The sequence below is a fragment of the Engystomops pustulosus genome, chromosome 11 (genome assembly GCF_040894005.1).
Source record: "Engystomops pustulosus chromosome 11, aEngPut4.maternal, whole genome shotgun sequence".
NCBI lineage: Eukaryota > Metazoa > Chordata > Amphibia > Anura > Leptodactylidae > Engystomops > Engystomops pustulosus.
In genome coordinates this window covers 27,014,066-27,037,582 of record NC_092421.1, presented here as the reverse complement: position 1 = coordinate 27,037,582, position 23,517 = coordinate 27,014,066, and the positions used below count along the sequence as shown (strand labels likewise).

The following is a 23,517-nucleotide window of genomic DNA, read 5'->3' as shown; positions in this document are numbered from 1 at the left end:
ATCGGGACAGTACCCAAACAATTTTAGAAAGATTAATAGATACCCATATGTACTCGAGTATATAAGGTAGTTACATCACCAGATCCAAGCCTACTACCCTGTTTCCCCTAAAATAAGACCTAGCGCCTCCTTAGGAGCAAAAACTTATATAAGGCACTGTCTTCTTTTCGGGGGAAACAGGGTACATAAAAACAGCAATGTAACCAAGATTACTATGTAGATGTAGCACCAGAACCAGAATTACTAGGATTTATCCTGATGGATGTATAATGTTGGATGATAAATATTGAGTAGTGTAAGGCTGTGTCCTTGTAGATTGCCCTCATAGGAAAGTCACAGCACCGGGAAGATGGTGTAAATCTAGTAAATGATAAATGACTCGGTGGAGACACTTTCATTTCCTTCTTCTAACAGGCCGCCTTGTCCACATTTTTCAGTCACAACTTGTTTCTGCAGATTTAGCAACACACATTTTTTTGGGTTCCTCGCTTCTTCATCTCTTCCACTTTCTTAACACTACTTCATACTGTTGCTTCCCTAGAGATCACAATTATGCTCCCGCATTAGCCAGTCTGGTCACAGTTCCCTTGCAGTAGCCAATATATTAATAGTACCCCCACAGTAGGTACTTTAGTAACAGTTCCCCAGTAGTAGCCAATACAATCATAATGCACCCACAGTAGCCAATATAGTAACAATCTACCCCCAAGTAGCCCATAGTCACAGTGCCCCACAGTAGTCACAGTACCATTTTACAAAATGTTCATGATTTTCTTGTTCCATTCCTAGCAAATTTCTTGATGACTGCAAGTAATGATTGACTTTTTCGGTCTTCAGACCCCCCCCCTTAATGCTCACAGGCATGCAAGGGCTGGTTTTAGATAAAGTGGGACCCACAAAATAAAACTATTTTATGAACTGTCACATTCAGCGCTCCGTTTAGCACTGCACAATAATAGCACTTTGCAGTAATATGGGCAAGCGGAGCCCTCGAGCAATATATGTAGAAAAAGTAGCGTCAGTCCAGGTATCAGGTGAAATAATCTGCAACGTTTCAACCATGAAAAAGGCTACTCAGCTGGAACGTTCTAGTTTGGAATAAAGTTCACAGCTTATTTCACCGGAGAACTGGACTGGAGTGCTGTTCTTTTTCTAGATATACTGTAGATAGAAAACACATCAACAAACGTGTGTACGTGTATATAGATGCGTTTGATGATGATGCTATATGTGAAAGAGTTGGCAATTAATTAAATAATAAAACTAATACTTACCTGTTTCTACATCACTGCCGTTTCCCCTTCCTCCTGGCTCTTCTGCTGACGGGTCACGTCTCTGTCCATCTGTCTCTGACATCATCACACGCTGCCGAGGTTCTCCACAATGTACAAAGCTAATGGTTTATGTCTGCTCTGCGTATGAATACCATCTATGTCTTAAAGTCATGGATTGTATCGATATGTGGTAGGTCCATAGTTGTAGTGGGTGATTCGGGCAGATATCCGAGGCACCCACACAAGCGGCCAATCTGCGTCCCTGGCTAGTGACCCTTATAGGATGGGGGGCCCTGGGTAATTGCCTAGCTTGCCCTGGAAATTTGCCGGCCCTGCATGCATGTTTGACTCCTTGCATTCCTCTTTAAGTGAAGGGCCAACTTTACGACCACATTTTGTTAATATCTCAGGAACATGAAAAGCAATAAATGGGATATAATTTTGTGTGTAACATCTCTAACTCCCAGCTGTCGCCCCATGGTGTCTTAGGGTAAATGCACACAGTATCAAAATCTGCAACAACATCTCATAGACTTGAATGTTTCTGTATAAGGAGCTACACAAACATCTGTGCAGGACTGTGTACATTGACCCCATGTATGTAAGGGATTTCTAAAATGAACATTCCTACAATCTGCAATTTATACATTGATTTTTTTTTTTCTTTTTCCTTGGTAGAAATCCCGCTACGGCACCTATGCCATGCTCCTAAGAGCCAAACTTAAAGCAGGCACAGAAGACTTAGAAGCATTTGAAAGCAGCCTATTTGACTCTGCTGAAAACGATGAGGATGGACTCAAAAAGTCACGTTCCAGTCCTTCTCTAAACCTTGACCCTCCTGTCGCCTCCAACAAAGCAAAATGCCACAGTTCTTCGCGAGGCAGCTGCAGAACGAGTCACAACAGCAACAGGCAAAAATCTTGAACTGTCCGCTGGGTAAAACCTTGGTGAAAGCGAAAGTTAAGGCCCCTGTTTCCTATATACGTGGCATGTTGGATCCCCAGCTGGTACCAATAAGTATTGCATGATTTAATACTTTTTGCAGGTGAGTGCTTTAATGGGTTCAGACCTTGCCGGGTTTTAGAATCGAGCGGTGGGATCCCGAGAACGGATGACATGCTGCACAATGGCTACAAGCACTGCCCAAGAGGAGAGAACGGCATGTGAATGGAGGCTTTTCACTTGCATTTCTGTATGTCCAGATGTTATACTTTTTATTTTTTCTTTTATATTTAAGCCATTCAGATCCAGCAGGACCATATTTTTAAACATTACTAGCGGGGAAACTACCAAAAAAAAACTAAAACAAAGAAAGAAAAGTAATTCTAAACAGCATTTCCGAACATATGTGAACTGCTTCGCAGAAACACACACAGCACATAAACTCTGATGATCAAATCTTTTTTTATGGAGACAACGATGAGATGAAAGCCTCCGGTTCTAAAAACACACAAAAAAAAAAGGGCAATGTACAGAATTTGTATTCGTTTTGTATATGTTTCACCTACTCGGACTACGGAGAGGAGCTAAAAGCAAAGTGACGAGACTTACAAAGGTATTTGGCAAAAATGGCTTCTTCATTTTAGGATGGTGCCAATTCTTTACTGGACTCCTCCCTTTTTTGTGAGATATTTTTGCACTTTTACTACTTTACTGAATTTGATTGTCATGCTGAGATTTTGTAGTATTAATGCTCCTTTTTGAGGTTTGGGAATTGTTTTATTTCCGTTTAAAAGAAAAAAAAAAAACAACTAAATGAATGTCAATGTTCTTTATAATAATGTAAAGGAAAGTTTACAGTTTAATGTACAAAGGCAACAATGACGCAACGTTCTCTGCACGTACATGTAAGAAACGTCATTGACTTGTTACTCTAGGGCGCTGGACCTGGACGCACCAGCAGAATTGTGGTCTATCGTGGCTTTTTGGGAGTGACTAGATTTTGGGGCTATGGGGATAAATATTTGGGAGAGTTTAGGATTTTAGAAAATACTGCAGTTTCAACTATATGCCAAGCTTTCAAGCCATAATATGCTACCCAATATTGTTGGTAGATTAAAAAGCAGCAGTAGCAGACTGTTTATAAGCGGCTGTAAGGGGCATATAATATCATGATCGGATTTGTTCACTCTGCAGCCAACCGTATTCAATAAGCAACATTTACCAGCGATTCCTGCGTTTTTTTTAATTTTCTATTTGTGTCCCGTATTGTCCATGTTTTATCCCATTTATACTTACATACTCACCTAAACAGATCTATTGTCCCCCCTCATCGCAGCTAATACACAAAGTAGTAGCTATAACTAACGACAATTGTGTTCCAATGACCATTCTATAGTTATAAAGACTTGGCTACATGTTAACAATGGAACTTGCTTCCTGGAATGTCATTGTAGAAAGCTTCACAATTGATGTACATTTAAAGGCAAAGGGTCTCCTGAAAAAGGCCAATTTTTTAACGAAGTGTTCACGCTATACACATTTTTCAGAAAATGCACAGACTTTTTTTTTTTTTTTTTTTTAAAGAGGTTACTTGCCAAAATCGGGAGTGTAATAAAAGAAAAAAAAAAGTATTCTTTCCTGAAATTTTCTAGATACTTAATGCTTAATAAGAGGCCTTGCTAATTCTATAGGGGAGTTCTGTGCAGCAGTCGCCTCACTTACAGCACAGACAGGGTAACAATATATATATAACAGCTATAGAAAACTAACGCTTTTGTTACTGACAATATCTATACATCCTATCTGCATAGATCATGCCTAGAGAATGCGCCATAGACCTCATTGAGTCACCGCCAGGCTATCGCTGCCTGTAGCCATGAGGCTGCTGTAAAGCGTATTACTGGATAGCATTCAGGCAAGATGGCTGCCCCCATGATCATTGACAATCACTATAGTCAGAAACTAACTATAAACTATAGAAAACTCTAGTCAGAACATAGGATCCAATAAAGAGACACATATATCACAACAAAATCCAGTGTTACTGATGTCCTCAGTTTCCGTATAGCCGTGTATTATTTTTAGATCTGATGTACTATTCTTACAAGGACATCATACCAAAAAATACCAGCACTGAGGGATAATTCATCTTTCATGCAGCGAACAACATTCAGTCTTTTGGCTTGAATTTCAATTATCCAGACATCAAAGTAAATCTGAACGGCAAACTGCTCATTAACATAAGGAATTCTCCGAGATCCAGAGAACTCGGGGCAAACTACCTTCCGTCACTTCATTCTCTAACACCCATTCATTAAGAGCTGCTGCCGTTACTTATTACATTTACTCCGACGTTTACTCGTGATTTATTCGCCACTTTCTCAATGATCAGTAAGATGTAGACTTGGCTGGGTCCCACCTCATCGGAGAGAATTTCTCCAGTCTCTGCATTGAGCCATGAGACCCCCATTCTTGAGATAGATGTGAGCCAAAATCTTAATCTCATCTCCTATAACATAAGACCATGTTGCAGATGACTAGGAGCGGATTATTTTTACGGCTAGCTCCGTTATTCAATGGAAATAACACAGATTGGCAAAAAATAGTGTGCACTGCTATAATAATAAGGGTTAACCTTAACATAAGGCTGTGGGGGAAAAAAAGGGGGGTAGAGGTGGAGTTATAAATTTAGTTTTTTTAGGTTGAATTCATACATGGCATATAAATGGGGCTTGTCCTTGCTGCCCAAACTACTCCATTTAGGGCTCATTCAGACGGCCATTTGGGAGCCTGTGATCTGGTTGCATAATTTGCGGCCAGATCACAGCCCCCATAGACTTCAATGCCTCCTGGTTACGATGCGATGAGTAAATGTTGGGGGGGGGGGGGGTCATGTCCTATATTGTGGCAGATTTGCGGTGTGGCCGCCCATCATCTTATGGAGGGAGGAGCGGGTGAAGAGCTCTCACTCCTCCTCCCTCCCAACCCTGTGCTCGCCTGGGGTCGGTTCGGGTGAAGGAGCTTTAAAATGAATGCATTTGACTGTCAGAGAACCTGCCTTGTAGATGTAATTCTTTACTATTTATAAGCCATTCATGTAAAATGTAACAATTACATTGCATAATGTAACAATTACTGGTAAATAATCAGGCAATGGCTGTGATGATTTCATGTGTGGCCCTTTAAATGGTCACTCACTTTTCAACAGACTTTGCAAAACCAATAGTGACTACAAGTAACTTCATGACATGTTCTCAGAATAATTTGCTGCTTCATTTAGTTATTATTCCCTCCAATCTGGTTTTCATGCTGAAAGAAGGCGGAGTCAAAGTAGTTATGTCTCCACCCCCCGCTCTAAAGCAACTGCAGGTTACAGACGCAAGCTGCAGAGAAAAATTAGAGTTAAAGGTGCGGTAACCCTTAAATGTATATAGTCTTTATGTCACTATAGAGAGGCTATAGTGAGAGTGTGCATTTGTTGATACGGATTAACTATGTCCTCTTTTTAGTAAACTTCTGATGGTAAATAATAGTCGCACATCATTTCCAGTATCCACAAACAAGAGAGGATTCTCACTTTTTTTTATATCTTATCTACGGCCCATAAGTTACTTATACATTTTCCTAATTCTGAGAGTGACAGATGTAAAGCTGCATTGACTATTAGGGGAAACATCACATCTCCCGAGTTTACTTGACTTCCGCCTTCAGTGATGGCTTATGGGGAGCAGGGAAAGACTCTGGGCCCATTATATTTTTCGCAGCTTTACATAAATGCTATGGCCCCATAAAGTTCCCTATACATTAGCTGTTTGCCCTCTAAGTCTCGAGTGAATCATTCACAGAATTGTTCATACCTTTTTGTTTAATAAAAAGCCACAGTCCTCACTGAAATAAAGGAAAACTGACAAAAGTAATCATTTTCATTTCTAAATATCAAGTTCTATAAATCAGATCTTGCCTTTCAATTGTGGTTCACCAGAAAAATAAAGTAATGGACAAAAACAATGGTACCCCATGACCCTATGTAAAATAATTTTACCAAAGGAGCTCGCTACACAGCAGTGCGTCCTGTAAGGTAGATCTGGTGGTAGCTTCCCAGTAACAAGCCATAAACTATCATTCCCTAATCCTATGATACTTTCTAAACTAATCTACACGGGGCGTGGAGTAGCCTCTCCGAGGAGTGGAAGCAAAGGCCAGTAGCCTCTGAGATCTCTCCTACCTGCACACCCTAGCTTATAGCACTCCACCGGCTCTCAGAGCTCTGGGCATACACAGTAGCCACAGCCACCGAGCCGGCAGGAGCGACGATGTGCACACGTGCGGCACTGAAGCCGAAACTACTGTGCATGTGCAGGGCTCCCGGAGAGGCTACTCCACGCTACTCCAACCTCTGTGGACAATTTGCATATTAGTTATATAAAGTGTAGATTAGGTTAGAAAATATTATAGGATTAGGGAAAGATAGTTTAGGATGTTACTAAAAAATCTATCACCGCATCCATCTTAATAGTTTTCCTTTAATTTTTCATACCGCTTTACAGCCTTAAAGGGCATCTACCACCAGGATGAAGGTTTGTATGCAAATGAGCCTTAGGGGCTCTAGGCTCCATAGGTGTTCATTTAGCCTGGAGCCCCTTAGGCTCATTTGCATACAGCCTTTCATGGAAGATGTCGACAACAATGCCGATAATGTCCCCGACTTTCTGCAATTCTCACACACGCTTGGTCGAGAATCGCCAAAAGGAGGTTGATGTCATCGCTTCTCTGGCTGGGGACGAAGAAGGTGGGTGTGTAAAGAGCGGTGACTGACAGCATAAACAAACAAACAAACAGAACAAATCATTACAGAGAGGTAGGTACTCACCACCCTGTGTGTGTTTGGTTTCAAATTCTGGATCCAGAATTAAGACCAACTCCTAACAGCTTGACTGTAACCACAGCTGCACATATTATTTAGAAGTTTAAGGTCTATGGGACTGTAACCCAACTCCCTGGACCTAGACGCAAAAGAACATTTTTGAGAAATGGATAATAAGAAAGGTAAACAAGTGCCCAGAACAACTTCCAAAGTGTATCAGAGGATAACTAGGTGCAGAAGCCTCCCGGAGAGCAATGATTGGGCAAAGCAAGATGGTCGAGGGGCATCAAGCCTTGTGCCATGTTACCACTAGAATGGCAACATGTTGGTCTTCTAGACATCGTCATAAGGCAATCTCAGGTCTGGTTCATTGTAACGATTGGTAATATATTCTTATCTTACAGAACGTCACGTTAGTCTATTGCAGGCAAACCCGGCTGGCAGAAGTAAGTGAAAGGCCTGCGCTAGGTGAGGGCTACCGGGTCTCACTATATCAAGTGTAAGTAATGTTATATAAAGCGCTAAGATAGATAATACAATCTATACATAACAAGACTCTAACAACTGGAGAATCAGGTTTGTTGGTAGCAGTAATAGGTTCCCCATTTGCTGTAAACTATTTGGGTTCCTGATATTATCAGATCCCAAATCTGTTTTCTAGGATTAATATTTGGTTTCAGATTTAGGCAATATTCACACAAATGTGTGAAAACACGCATATATACGGGTACCAAACGTCCCCATTCTTTTCAATGGGTATTACATCCTTCCATTGAATGGCTATCGTGTACCGTTTTTGAGCCGTATAAAAATCTACAGCATGTCTTTTTTTCTCATGTATTTGTGTCCGTACGCCCCACAGATGTCAATGGGAATGTATAACATACAGGTTGTATACTGGCAGCACATACATGCAGGTTATATACGGGCAGTATTCTCTCAGCCAGCCAATAGTCAGCCATCCATCATTTGCCGGCCCACCGTGTGCACATACAGATACGGTGCCATACGTGCACATACAGATGAAAAACCTCACATATATACGGAATTCAATGAACCAAGGGTACCAAAGGAAAAGTTAGTGGATGTATAGGATAAAACTACACAGAAACAACCTACAGATAAACACTTACCTCAATATTCCCAGCGCTAAACGTAAATAAAGCTACATTTTTTTTTTATCTAGCATACAATTTTCACAGGTTTTAGTGACTGAATGGGCAATAATTCAATGACATCACTGCCGTATGTGTATTGGAAAATGATTAGTGGTGTATTCATCTAAGGCAGTGGTGGCGAACCTATGGCACTGGTGCCAGAGGTGGCACTCAGAGCCATTTCTGTGGGCACTCAGGTTATTACCCCAGGACAGAGTTCACCAGACAAGAACAAATCCACCAAATCTTTCTGGAGTCCCAGTCAACTTAAGAGATGCTGCTGCTGCTCTATCTTTTTGAGGTCCCCCAGCTGGACCCGTCATTCTTCCTCTACAGAGACACCCTGGAGAGAAGCTACAATGAGAGTCTGAATTTGCTCCTCCTTCTTTCAACTGTATTGGTGGCCTCAGGGAGCTGATACGATTGAAAGATGTGGAAGAACAGGTAGCAATACGTTACTGCTTAAAATTCCATGTTGGCACTTTACGGTAAATAAATGGATTTTGGTTGTAGCTTGGGCACTCGGTCTCTAAAAGATTCGCCATCACTGATCTAAGGGGTTGGTCGTTTTACTTCATGTTTTATGTATTGTGGGGGGGGGGGGGATATTCGGTAATTTTACCCATATACATCTATTAAAATCCCTGCACGGCTTTCTTGATATGTAAAGTGAAGCCCCTGGTTCAGAAATACCTTTCACCTCATCATTACCTGTCTTTCTGGTCCATAAAATTGCAGCCGATGGAGGGTCATGTGATCCTGTCCATGACCAATCACAATTTCAGGACCTTATGATAGTATTCCTCAGTACAAGCTTAAGGTCCTGGAAGGTAGATTGGTCGTGGACAGATAAGATGACATGACACTTCATCTACTTCCGGCAGTACATAAAATGGCAGCAAAGTGGCCAACCCCTTTAACAGACTGTGTTGGAGTCTTTTTATATTGAATGGTTTGCTCTGCAGGATCTGAACAACCTGCTGTGCAAGGCTTCATTGTACTTGTGGAATGTAAAAAAAATGCATATACATTCATTGCTTATTTTTTGGAATTGGCTTAACATGTGCTAGTGTGTTGGGATTATTTAAAAATTTTATAAAGTTTTTTTGTTGTTAGAGATTACTTTTAAACAACAAAGTGCCAACATATTATAGTGGACATTTGATAAATTGAGAAATGTGTTGTCGAAATGGTGTAATTTTTTTTTTCCCGGTGACTACCACTACAAAAATTATACAGCAGTTTGACTGCATAACCATAATTCTGAATCATTAACAAATTACTATAGTTTGCCGAGATGATCAAGCAAAGGGCAAGTGATACAAGTAAAGTATTCAGGGCATTCAAATGCTGTCATGGAACAAAGTATTATTAAGATTCTCTCGGATACGGTGAGGGGATGGCATGGATTATAGGTACATCCCCAATCTCTTATCTATTTCTGACAGATCTACTTAAAATTCTATTTTTTTTATTTGTGGTTTTATTATGTAATTCTTATCCAAAATCATGTTTTACAGTGTGTGGTGTGTAAGAACAAGTTGTAAAGCATCCAAGGTAGGCCGTGGCATTTGTAAAAATGAAAGATGGCAATAGATGTACAGTATATGTAAAGTTTAACGTCTCTTGGCTAAGTGAGGGGGGAAAAAAAAAGTTATTGACTGGGTATACGTCACTATGTATCAACCAGTTCAGCCATTCATTATAATCATTAAAGAATAAAAACCTATAGTTACTTATGTTCATCCTGGATCGGGCAGTGCAGGTCGGTATTTGGTATCAGGGGAGTTTTGGTATAGGATTTATATGTCAATTCTTTGTGAGAGACATTACTAAGAGACAGATTTTCTGCTATCTGGTTGGGAAGGCAGTGTGAATGTCGCCATAGGAAGTTCAACTGCCGTAGAATCTAAAGATATGCATCCAATTCCTTTGTTATTAGCCGTAGTAAGGCGACTGATGGTTGTTCCTTCTCACGGCTTTACTGCAGGGCAAAATCCTTAACAAATATAATTTCTCCCCCTGGTAATGTTAGGCATTTCTTGGTCATGGGTGCTACAAACACAAGCACAACATTCCTTGTAATACTCAGCGCTTGGAAAGGAAGAGGAAAAATGATGCTGATAGAATCCCCTGTTCTATCCATTTTCTAGGTTACTGCTTCACTAATTTATTATGTTTCCAAGATGATTATTTTAATGTATTCCCACAAGTAGAATAATAGCTTTAATAGAGGCGGCCAAGGCTATAAATGAATAATAATTCATCACCATTACAAGACGCTACTAACTGCTGTGCAATGTATAGAGGACTCGTCGGCAGATCTATTACTGTATTTCACCCTACAAGACGTGTCAGACCCTATATATTCTCTAAGGATTTCGTGTCAATTAAATGAGCTGCAGAGGATTAAATATGTATGTAATTTTATGGAAACTGCTTAATTTTATAGTAATGTGAAAAAAATTTGCAGCATAAATCCTCAATAAATAGGACGTTTCAACTTCTGACATGTTTTAGTAAATACTTGCCGGATCTTTTAATAACTAATAAGTTATTTCGCCCTTAGGTAACATGCACACGACTGTAGGCTGCGGTCTCACCTTAGGCTGCAGTGCTCTACATGGGCCGGTACCCCATACATAGCGCATGGTTGGGCTGACAAATATAGTATGGCTCATTCAAGGTGTCTTGAGACACTGTGTAAAAGCCGTGATTTGGCTGAAAATTCTGGGGTCCTGTTCAGAGACCATGATCTGGTTGCACAATATGCAGCTGCCAATGTGGCAAACCCGAAAAAAGATGCAGCAGGTCAAGTTATTGCAGCTTCTGAGAGGGGAGAGGAGCGATCTCCATACAGCCATAAAATTCCCTTGGTTCTGGCCTAGGTACAGCTCACAGTCGTGTGCACTTACAATTGTAACCAGTGGACGTTAACAGAGTAAGAAACTGGCAGTGATAACCGCATGTCAGACTGGTGACACCCAGTTGTCAATGTATTCATCATCCTCTAGGACAGTGATGGCTAACCTATGGCAATGGTGCCCGAGGTGGCACTCAGAGCCCTTTCTGTGGGCACTCAGGCCATCACCAGAGATGACTCCAGGTATCTTCCTGCAGTCCCAGACAGCCCAGGACTTGCTGTGCACAGAGCTATTTTAAAGTGACAGCTCAACCTGGGACTATTTTCTTGGTGTCCTCAGGTGCTGGTATCAATGAAAACTGTGACAGAGCAGGGCGTATAAATCACAAATTACATTTCTGTGTTGGCACTTTGCGATAAATAAGCGGGTCTTTGTTGTTGTTTGGGCACTCGGCCTCTAAAAGGTTTGCCATCACTGCTAGGAAAAGAACAATTGAGTACAACACTCAATTATAAGAAATTAAAATTGCAGTCAAGTATTTGCTAAAACGCAGCTGAATAAATCCATTTCTGGGGATAAGCATAACCTGATGGGGAGGCCTTTGGTAACTGCTGCAGGTTATAAAAGGCCACAGCGGCAACTTCAGGAAAAACAGCATTTAATGGAGCGGCCAATGATGAAGTTTGTGTGCACGGCCCTCCTATGCTTAGTGACTGGCTGCCCGGGCAGGGATGGAAGATATTGGCATAATAATGTATGGTGTGGGTTGGAATTTGCTCAGCATAGTTGGTTTTGTATGTAGCAGGCATACCTTTGGTTTAGATTGCAGTAGAAGAGTCAGGGTGGGGGTAGGATAAACAATCATCTCCAACACCAACGCGATATGTTTATACCTACTGCATAGAGAGGTCCTGATCACCTACACCATGCTCTGGCCCACAGCTGGGGCCTGTCTGTGATGATATGTGGTGCTCTAGTAACTATGTACATGCATACTTTGTACACACTGGGGGAAATAAAGCAAAATGTAACAGAATTCAGGCATAATTTCCCCCCCCAAAAAATAGTTTTTACCTCCTCTGGTCTTCATTTTCTAGCTGGTCTGCTGGATTGCAGGTAGAAGCAGTCATGATACTTGTATTACGGTCCTAACAAAGGGGGATTCAGCAAATAACTTTGAATATATATTGTACATGTCAGCTTTGTATAATATTTTTTATATATTTTTTTTTTTTACCTGTAAGCGCATTCCTGAGCTTTGCATGATTTTTCCTTTTCTTCTTGTGCGATGGGGCGGTCACAGGACCGGTGGTACAGGCAGACCATGAGGGATGGATTATTGTCTAATGAATTCTGAACGCGCTTAATACAATCTTTCAGTGTTTTCTATTTCCCTCCTGTAATTTTGATTGATTGCAAGTCATGCACCCGAAATCTGCCAAACTGCTTCCTGCCTAAAGGATCTGTGTTGTTTTATTTTCCATACATTGATTAAATTAAACTGATTCTTCGCACATCACGGGCAATGGTGTTTATTTATACTGGTATTGTCTGATAATAAGTTATAGAAGGCGTCATTGCAGAAGTGGAGCCTACTGGGAAAACTTTACACAGGTAAGTGTACAGCTACTTCATTATGGTTACATTTACATTAACGTGTGCCCGCCGTACCGTGGTACGTACACACTGCTCACCCCAGGCCTTCTCCATAGCGATATATGGTGCACGGAGCCATATTCTGACAAAACGGACCATCGGTACCCAGTGATTCTACACTCCTTGGGGGAGGGAGGGCTTGTACCCCAGTTTTCTGGCTTACAAGCCCTCAAATGATTGCAATTATTGGCTCACTGCCATTGGTTGATGCTTTCAATAACCCCCTAACAACAGAAACTTTGAAACAAAAAAAAATTTCACATATAAAATATATTTATTTATAGTAAAACAAACCTTTAAATAACAGCAAGCATTGATCTGCAGCCCATGGCTCCCCTGCTGGAGGGGGACAGGCTGGGAACCAAGGCTTTAGAAGATAATGGGGGCTAGTACTGGAATAACAAGTCATGGGTGATATATTATCTCGTGAACTCAATGCTCCAATTTACTTGGTTCAGAAGGTTTTCAGTCCAAGTGCAGAACTCCAGACTCTCTAGATATGCTTGGTTTTGGTTTCCTCGTTGTTTGCACTTCTGAATGTGATCACACAGAATAAAGAGCCAGGAAAGAGAAAGAATCCATCCACAGATCATCCCATCAGCCACCAGGTATTACGTGTTCAATGTTTCAGAGTTTATCACTAGAAGTCATAGTCCTACTGTCCGCTTGTGGCTTCTGTCCTTGTTGCTAGTTCCTGTGGTGGAGACAATGTTGTAGATCCAGAAGGGGAAGGTTTCTGAGGTTCCGAAGTTGTAGATTGTTCATTGCCCACAGATTGGCTTCCATACCCACTATCAGCTTCCAGGTCTAGAAAAGAAAACATGTCCTGTCACCAATAGATCTGTATCCAACCTGTTCTGCCCCAGACGCTTTATTTATAGATACAACTTCACCATAATTGTCTGTTAGATCTACCATCAGAATCTATCATGATAAACCAGGGACACTTACTCATAGATCCAGGCACTGTGGCTGTGGGAATCTTCTTATATTTGTTATCTATGACCTCCTCCTTTCTAAAATCAAACTCAAAATTGTGCAAATGGGCCTTAGGGACTCTGGTGTGTTTTTCCAGAGACCCTCAGTACTACAGTATCACAAGCTGTTATAATGAGCAGAACATGCTCTGCTCATTGTAACAGCAAGTGAAAAGACTTCACTGAGGGTCTCCGGAAACCCACCAGAGCCCCTAAGGCTCATTAGCAAAATTGTAAAAGTAGATTTTAGAAGGAAGACCATGGATAACACATATAAGAAGATTACCACAGTGCCTGGATCTATGAGTAAGTGTCCCTGGTTTATCATGATTGATTCTGATACAAATACCCTACAGCAGTTCATATTTGTACATCATCACCTGGTGGGTCACGGTGGTGTGTGATGATAAACTATAGCTGTGGGACAGCCCAGTGTAACTCTTCACCTTACATGTAATTTCTACACAGCATTGATGATGCTGAAGCTCTCAGAATATAGCAGGACATCTGCTGTTCTAGAGAACACCCTGATCCTCAGGACAGAACATACCAGCATAGCATTATACTGCTCTTCTACAAACTATATATAATTTGTATATTATCATGTCATGAATACTTTGTTTGACATTCATTAATTAGAAGCCACTTTGAGAGGGGCCGCCCAGTACTCCCATGGATTTCAACTCAATCTGTATTCCTAGTACACAGGAGAGTGCAGCCCTGCTCTCTCTGTATTCCTAGTACACAGGAGAGTGCAGCCCTGCTCTCTCTGTATTCCTAGTACACAGGAGAGTGCAGCCCTGCTCTCTCTATAGTCATAAGGAGACAGCACACGTGTGACTGGATGATATGCATGTTTCTGTGTCTGTCTATGCCTGGGTGTTTACTCTGTAGGTCTCATTTGTGACACCTTTGCTGCTGCTGCTGCTGCTGCTGCTGCTGCTACTCCTCCTCCTCCTCCTCCTCCTCCTCCTATCCTATCCTATAGGCACAGCACTACTACTCTTTTTCTATGGACACAGCACATATACACAGTTGTGCTCAAAAGTTTACATACCCCTGCTGAATTTTAGCTTTCTTGAAAACCAGAGGACCCGGAGGCAAAAACAGAGAACATACAAACTCTTTGCAGATGTTGACCCTGGGACTTGAACCCTGGACCCCAGCGCTGCAAGGCTGTAATACTAACCACTAACTATTCCTACCATGCACATATAGGAAGAGCACAGTAATAGTACTTAAATCCTGTATATATGGACACAGTCCAATAAAAATGGCAAGATGAGGGATATAAAATGCATCCTAATATATTGTAATGTAAACACTACAAATAAGATGGAAGAGACAGAATGTGGATGACTACGATAGATGTCACTACATTTTATATACATGTTCTGCAAATGTCGCATCAGTGACCGCTGCTCAGTGCTATCGGGTGCCGCAGTAATGGGGGAAGGATTGGTGAAAGTAAAGAGATTTGTGCACAGCTACTAAACATGTAGGAGCCTGTACAATAAAATGATACATTGGCCTGTTGCAGTGTAACTTGCGTGTTGTGCTGTGGGGCTAGTAAGGAATCTAATTCCTAGGTTTCCTTTAAGATCTGCCGCTCCAAGAAATGCTAATACCCAGTGTGCAGATTACATGGAGGTGGAGAAATCTTGTATATGGATGTTGTGACATGACAGAGGCAGACAAGTCACTATCCAGTGGGGATTAGCAACATATTTTAATGAACCAAACCAATACCGCAGAGAAGATTCTTCTGCTGTTATATAACATGCAAACAACCCTGCAACGGCTGAGCTACACACATACAGGCTACTCACTAGTTCTATGTATGTGCCCTAAATCACAAGCATTAAAATGTACTTCAGGACTGATGTAGGTTACGAAAATACTCAAACACTGAAATCCTAGATTTATTCCCAATACACATCTAGAGCTGGGAATAGATCCAATCCCCTGGTCACTGGCTGCATCACAAGTATATGATGGGCACTGTATGAATTGTGAATATTGAGTATCATTTTTATGTATTTATAATGAGTTTTGTGTAACTTGATGGTCTGTCAGTGACACGGGATGTATTTGTAAGTACCAGGAAGAGGTCGGCCTCTGGTGGCTCTTGCACAGTGCTCTGGTACTTACCTTGATTCTCTTGCTTGATGTGGCTCTCGGATTTGCGTAGGATCTCCACCCCTTCATTCAGCCCCATGGCCTGCAGAGTCTGGATTAGCCCAAGTAAACTTCCACCGGCAAGCTTAGAGAATAAAAAGGAAAGACCATTAATGGGGAAACAGAGTCTATCCCACAGAGTAGCATCTAACACAAACCATCACAACCTACCTCATAACTGCGCAGAAGACTTTCTGTTGGGGAGGACGTGTTCCTGTAAGTGTCCACTAAGCTTTGAAGCCTGAGACGTGAGGCCAGCTCTGTCCAATCCGATCCAGTCTGACCCTCGTTTAACAATCTCTCCAGACGCTGCACAGTATTGGTTTCCAGGGAGAGGATATTAACTAAAATAAAAAGGGTAAAAAGCTATTCTCATCTGGGCACTAACATGCAATTTAATTCGCCTGCCATATACATACATTTCTTAAATTGGATGTTATTAACTTCACAAATTATTTTAATTTCCCATAATTGTAGCTTTGGCGTTCCTTAGAAATTACATTGCTGTCCTTGGATACAACCACTGCTGCTGGAGGGATTGCACAAAGATGGAAAAACAATTTGTTTATGAAATGTCCGGGCGTTACTGCACGTTCCACACCTGACCCGTGGTAATGTACACTAAATCCAGGAGGTCAGGTTGGGCTCAATAGTGTATGTCTGCTCACCACTGCCAAGGTGCCGGATGGTCGTATCCAAACATGACTAAATTTATGGGTAACTATCTTCACATTAATAAAAATGTATTTATAACATCCAATTAAAGAAATGTGTGTGTATATAATATATATATATATGTATATACACACACATATATATATATTTATATATTAACAGATAAAAGTGTATTTAAAGTTAGGCTACATTCCCACTGCCGTGAGCCCGCCGCACCGTAGCACGGCGGGCACACGGCAGCGCGGGGAGAGGAGGAGGTGAGTGCCGCTCACCCCCGCCCCTCTCCATAGCGATCTATGGCCGCGGCGCCGTATTACGGGGAAAGATAGGACATGTCCTATCTTTCCCCGGGCTACAGAGCGGTACGGTGCTGCACGTGTGCTGCACCATACCGCTCCCGTACAGGGCCGTGAGCCCATAGAAGTGCATGGGGGACGCATATTGGCCACATATACGTCCCCCATACTGTAGTGTGAATGTAGCCTTAAATGTACTCCTTGCCTTCCATAGTGTGAAGCATCCCTGTGTTCTGTTCATACATTAAGGCAATGGCATGTTTTTAGGTTCGGTGGTCTAAACGACGAGTAAGTTTCTGTGCACACTTATTGGCATATGCTGCCTTGTACAATGCCCACTGCTTTGTGTAGAGGAATCTTAAACATGACATTTACTTAGAGAATATATAGAGGCGCAGGGACTCAATACATCCTCATTGGGTGCAGAGTGTGGATTTAGCAGATATAGATATAGCACTATCTATTAGGACTGATCTGTAGGATAATACACAATGGAAGTAAAGGTGTAATAATACCTGGCTCTGGTCCTGCTCGACTTCTTGCTGTTCCTCCAGATGAATGTTGAGACAAGATATCTCGCACCTGAGACACAGGGACATCGATACATTTGTTACAGTAGAGTTCAGTCATATCGACAAAGTAACAGTTTGCCAGAAGAGTGTTTGTAACTACAGACCTAAGAAAAGGCTTAAGATAAGCAAAGCGTGTTACTATAAAAAGGACATTTAACCTTTAAAGAAGACCTGTCCAATCGATATGGGAACCCAAATAGGTCCCAACACAGCGCAGCCGGGATGCTGTACACTAGCTGCGACACGCAGGCCGCGGGATCCTAATCATGATGGTGTTTGGGGCGTTTTTGGTTCGCTTTAAAGACGATCAGTCACCTCTCCTCATATGGCAGAGGCTTATAACACTCGTTTTGCGCACAAAATAACCATTTGGGGGAATCTTTTCTGTTAGAATTATATACATTTACATTTATATTTATAAATTGATCAGAAAGTCAGTGAGTACGCCGTCTAACACTATCCAAGTAGTGCAGTCAGACTTTTGTAGGAACCCGGCCCATAAAAAAAAAAATTAAAAAAAATGTGGAGGTCAGGATGAGCAGTTTTTTTGTTGAACTCCACTCCTGGTTTTGATTTCAAAACTGCATCTTAAAGTGTAACCGTCATTTCAAAAAAATATTGTAGGGCAGGTCATTTTAAGCCCTTTTGCAATTGGATTAGTTACCCGAATCTTGCCCCTTCCTCTTGTATTCTGCAGACTTCCCCTAGACGTCAGTCATCTCTCATATGTCTGTTACTATGGACATTCCGTCTTCAGAAAGGAGAAGAGACTACGGAGGGAGAGACACGCACCCATCTCTTCCCCTGCTCACAGCTGATCACCTCATGTCTCAGTGATCCAGCAGTCATGTGCAGGGAGAAGCCCTAAATAATGTGGTGACCAAACACCTAAACTCTCATCTCTCCCTCAGCTTTCCCTACACTTGTGTATACACACATAATCCACACAGACACAAACTGCAGCCTCCCCACCACCCATCACCTCACACAAGGAAGTGGCACGAGAGACTTTCCAACCTGCAAGCTGTGCCCTCATGTGCTGTGCTGGAGTGTTACTTAGATAGATAGGAGATAGATATAAACATTTTAGATAGATAGATAGATTAGATAGATGATAGGTATGAGTAGATAATAGATAGACAGATAGATATGGGATAAATAGATATGATATAGATAGAAGATAGATAGATAGATAGGTTCAGTGAAGAGGCAGCACTCCTTGTAGTAGTGAAAGGGGTGAAGCTTTATTCCATAAAAAGCGACGTTTCGGTGTACTGTTACACCTTTATCAAGCATGCTTGATAAAGGTGTAACAGTACACCGAAACGTCGCTTTTTATGCAATAAAGCTTCACCCCTTTCACTACTACAAGGAGTGCTGCCTCTTCACTGAACCTATAATGGAGACCCTGGCCAAGGGATCGCCGGCTTCTGCACCCACCGCTAGCTGTGCTGCTCTGGATCTTCTACTTTTTAGATAGATAGATAGATAGCTCTGGTCTCATTGGTCGGCAGCAGGTGCCGGTGATGAGGTGACAGGAGGCAGGTCCTGCTCCTCCATCTTGCTGATTGTAGTTATTTTGAGAGCTGGAAACCCTGGTTGCTATGGGCCAAAAGAGGTACTAAGTGAGGACCGAGAGGCAAAATGATTTTTGCACATAATGACGGTTACATTTTAAAACCTGAATATGGGAACACAGGCCTAACTGGAAGAGTATAATAAAACCCAGCAAGAGTTATATTACAGTAGACTATACAGTAAGACATATTCCCATCTCCTCTCTATGAAAGGTGTGAGTGCACCCATGTCCTCCATTCCTCCCTGTGTCCTAGTGTTCCTATTGTGCAATTGATCTATGGAGGACATAAAGTTGCAAAATTTGCAAATAAATGGCCCCACTCTTTCCTCCCAATCTAAACGACATATTGCACACAGCAGACTTGCGTCATATATTTGACACGTCCGGGGACACAAGCCAAGCTCTTTCACAATATACATGAATTCTCTACAAGGACAAAGCGCACGGCCCATGACAGTGACACATAACAGAGGTAAGTGAGATGGAGCAGCTTATACTCATGACACAAGAAGAAGACGGACACCACCTGCGCGGCACAGATCCCAATTCATGTAGAGCCTCACAACAACTGTACTGAAAGTATGTTCCCAAACAGAAGCAACTACAAGCATGAGGTACAGCCAAATCCACATGATGGAGAGAAATGGCCCTGTATGTTGGCCTGATCCCACAAGCTGCACCCCTTGTAGAGAAGGGGAGTCTTTGCATTATACCGAAATATGATGACTTCCCATCTGCCGACAGAACTGCAGCACAGAGGCTGTAACAGTTGCCAATGATGCAGATCTCCCGGGCGACGGAAAGTCATCTTCATAGTTCTATATAATGCAAGGACTCCCCTTCCGTACAAGTGGTGCAATCCGTGGGATTAAGTCAAAAAACGGATCCACTGGCTGATTTGGCCTTCGATGCCTTTTTGCTGGAAATACCACATGCTCATGGTAATGGTCCATACCTTTTGACTTCGAGTTAAATCTAGCGGTGTGTGTCCAGGATACCGTCTCTTAACACCACAGCATATTCTTCTGTTATCCTGATCCGAGTCCATGGTCTCGTCCTCTCCTGAATCGGTGTCCCCCTGCTGGTCCGAGTCTGTATCCATCTGCACATCTGACTCACTATCCGTGTCATCGCTGTCGCTGGACGTTGCTGTGCGCACAGGCTCATCATTTTGTAGCAAAGCATCTGCACCTGACAAGCAGAAAGGATATGACTCAACACAAAGCCGCCCACATGGTACAATAATGTATGTATGTATCAATGGCTACGTTATTACAAATGATCTTTTAATAAAGATAGCACGAATAACACAAAATGTACAAAATGTAAAGGAAAAAACTAGAAAAAAAATGTTCAACAAAGCTGGAGAGAGTCTTTGACAACAATTCCAACAATACCTGTACAGGCGTTCACCTACTTAAGGACACCCGACTTACAGACGACCCCTAGTTAAAGACTGACCCCTCTGCCCCCTGTGACCTCTGGTGAAGCTCTCTGGATGCTTGACTATAGTCCCAGGCTGTAATGATCAGCTGTAAGGTGTCTGTAATGAAGCTTTATTAATAGTCCTTGGTCACAGTACAGCAAAAAAATTTTGAAAAACTCTGGGGCAAAAAAAAATGTCTGGATCTACAATTATAAAATATATAGTTTTGACTTGCATACAAATTCAACTTAAGAACAAACCTATGGACCCTGTCTTGTATGTAACCCAGGGACTGCCTGTATTAGGATTTATCTCAGGATAGGAGGAAGCCAGAAGCATCATATATCTATCAGCCCTTTCTGTAAAATTCTCTCCGCTTCTCCTGAAGTGGACGGGACTTCCTGGTTGTGACATCAGCTTAGGGCAGTGAGGCCAGAGAACTGAGGGCATTCACATGAACATGCACAAACAACCCAGCCAATCAGGAGACAGAATCAGTGTTGCTGCTTATACAGAGATCTAGTGCAGGGCAAGGCAGGGGAAACACAGAGCTGACAGCACAGAGCACTGGAGCTCTGCATCAGACAGTAATCTATTACACCACAAAGAAAAAGATATACAGGCAGTCCCAGAGTTACATACAAGATAGGTTATGTCGGTTTGTTCTTAAGTTTAATTTGTATGCAAGTCAGAACTGTATATTTTATAATTGTAACCCCAGACAATTTTTTGGTTTTTAAAATGTTGGATTGTCATAAGAACCACGATTAACAATAAAGCTTCATTGCAGACACCTTTAATAACTGTTACAGCTGATCTTTATAGCCTAGGGCTAGAGTACAGTAAGTTACCAACATCCAGAGGTCGTCTGTAAATGCTGTATGGAAGCTGACCCTTATCTGCAGACCTCCCCTTTCCTGTGCAAAAAGGTTTCCCTGTATATACACTGTGCTGTGTGTGCAGGATCTGATACATTCATTACAACTGATGGGGAGCCTGAGCTCTGGCTTTATTTGTGCATTCACACTTTCATACATACACATTTCAGTATTAAAAAGTCTATGGGATCTTATTTTTCAATCTGCTTTTATAACTAACATTAATGGTTCTCCACTCATTTTTAGAGGTATAAAATGCCCTGCCAGAAAACTGGATTGATGGTGTCTGTGCAAGGCTGCAATCATCAACATTATCTTCTCTCTGCCCTGCCAGCTCCTTTTTCTTCTCTCATGTAAATATGAGCTGACAGTGCTGCAAACAAGTCTCAGATCAGCTCACGTCTACATGAGGGAGGGGGAGAAGGAGGGAAAGAGCAGTGTGGAGATAATGATGATGATGATACAGGGACTTGCAGACATCTCCATGACTCGATGCAGTTTGCTATCTATACCATTATACACTTATAAAGCAGTAATGTTAATTAAAAAAGAAAATTGTAAAATAGTATTAAAAGGCTATGGGAACTTGTCATCACGTTAAAAAATGAAATTTTGATGATAGAAAATATCCATCTGATAAATCTCCCCCAATGTGTAAAGGCCATCCACAGATAGCTTAAGGGTGCGTTCACACAGTCAGTTTTTCAGATGCAGTTTTGGAAGACAAAAGCAGGTGTGGATGGTAATTGTTGAGGAGTTGCTGCTCCTCCTCTTTTTTCACTCCGCTCCTGATTTGGACATCAAACCCAGCATCTGAAAAACTGAATGTGTGAACGCACACCAAACAAAATATCGAGGCTACCTACCTTGTATTTCACATCTATAATTCTACCATTGTATATATATTTCTCTTCCATAGTAATACCTGCATTGATAAGCATCTTTGTAAGGACTGGAGACCCAAGACTGGCTGCCAGGTGCAGAGGGGTGTTTCCTCCAAATGTTTGAGTGTTGACGTTTGCCCCGAGCTAAAATAAAATACATATGAAGAATAACAGTTTAGCTATGCACTTTGTGTTATAAAGTGTCCTCACAACTGGTGGTCAACAGACGTGTTCTCTGCTCCGAAATATTATGAGAATTGTAAATTGAGATGAATAAATCCTGCACTCTGTGATATAGAGGATGAAATCCGCTTAATCGCTCTATGATGAAAAGTCATCCAAAAATGAAAATATTCTCATTTCCATCCAGACTTCTATCAAATCTCCAGACCTAGTTGTAAACTAAACAACTTGTGATGCTCACAGCCTGCACAGTCAGCACTGCATGAGGTCAGGACGTGTGTGAATACACCTACAAACTGCACATGCATTTCACCCTCTGTATAAACAAGACAACCGGAGATCCTTACATCTTTACAAGTCCGTAACCAATACACATAGAAAATTCAAACAGAAATCTGCGGTAAATCCCTGTCATACAAGGCAGATTTGATATAGCGCACACAGATTCCGCAGCGCTGCACAGAGCTTACCAAATCAGTCCTTGTCCCCATGGGGCTCAGAGTCTAATTAACCTACCAGTATGTTTTGGAGTGTGGGAGGAAAGAAGAGGACCTGGAGGAAACCCACGCAAACAAGGAGAGAAGATACAAACTCTTTGCAGATGTTGACCTGGAAGGGACTTGAACCCAGGTCCCCAGCGCTGCAAGGCTGTAATACTAACCAATGAGCCACCGTGCTGCCTACACATGAACATGTCTATCTCTGAAATCATATTTGTATGAAAGCTACTGTTTTCCACACCAATGCCCTTATGCTGCATCTCTCTACAGATATCGGGTCCTGGTGTACTCACAATCTACACACCTAAGATAGAAGGCCCATATCCCATATATGTATCCCCCCTATGGATCTGTTTGGTAAGCACAACCATGGTACAGTCACAGTTTTGATTAATAATAAATCATTCTGATTCTTACTTTCTTGATGAGAAAAATGGCCATATTGAGGTTGTCCATCTCCACAGCAATGTGTAAGGGGGATCTTCCACTTTTGCGCTCGGCAGCATTGACATCGGCTCCGCTCTTCACCAGCCACTCCAGACATTTCTCACTTTTTACTTTCACAGCCCAGTGCACGGGGTATAAGCCTGAATGCAGAGCACATGTTGTTAA

General features: G+C 41.9%; 2 protein-coding genes across 4 annotated transcripts in view; one reads left to right on the top strand and one right to left on the bottom strand.

Annotated features, from left to right (window-relative positions):
* The window catches only part of PSD (pleckstrin and Sec7 domain containing), a 252,804-nt gene extending 240,189 nt beyond the window's left edge, over positions 1 to 12,615 (top strand). For all 3 annotated transcript variants that reach the window (XM_072130908.1, XM_072130906.1, XM_072130907.1), the window contains one exon: positions 1,953 to 12,615. In XM_072130908.1, coding sequence (XP_071987009.1) covers positions 1,953 to 2,198 — 246 coding nt within the window. In that variant the 3' untranslated portion in view covers positions 2,199 to 12,615. The remainder of the gene's footprint in view (positions 1 to 1,952) is intronic.
* A 397-nt stretch (positions 12,616 to 13,012) lies between these two features.
* The window catches only part of NFKB2 (nuclear factor kappa B subunit 2), a 33,364-nt gene continuing 22,859 nt past the window's right edge, over positions 13,013 to 23,517 (bottom strand). The window contains exons 16-22 of the mRNA XM_072130909.1: positions 23,323 to 23,492; positions 22,264 to 22,366; positions 19,990 to 20,225; positions 17,399 to 17,465; positions 16,084 to 16,256; positions 15,886 to 15,997; positions 13,013 to 13,564 (exon numbers count right to left, since the gene is read on the bottom strand). Coding sequence (XP_071987010.1) covers positions 13,413 to 13,564; positions 15,886 to 15,997; positions 16,084 to 16,256; positions 17,399 to 17,465; positions 19,990 to 20,225; positions 22,264 to 22,366; positions 23,323 to 23,492 — 1,013 coding nt within the window. The 3' untranslated portion in view covers positions 13,013 to 13,412. The remainder of the gene's footprint in view (positions 13,565 to 15,885; positions 15,998 to 16,083; positions 16,257 to 17,398; positions 17,466 to 19,989; positions 20,226 to 22,263; positions 22,367 to 23,322; positions 23,493 to 23,517) is intronic.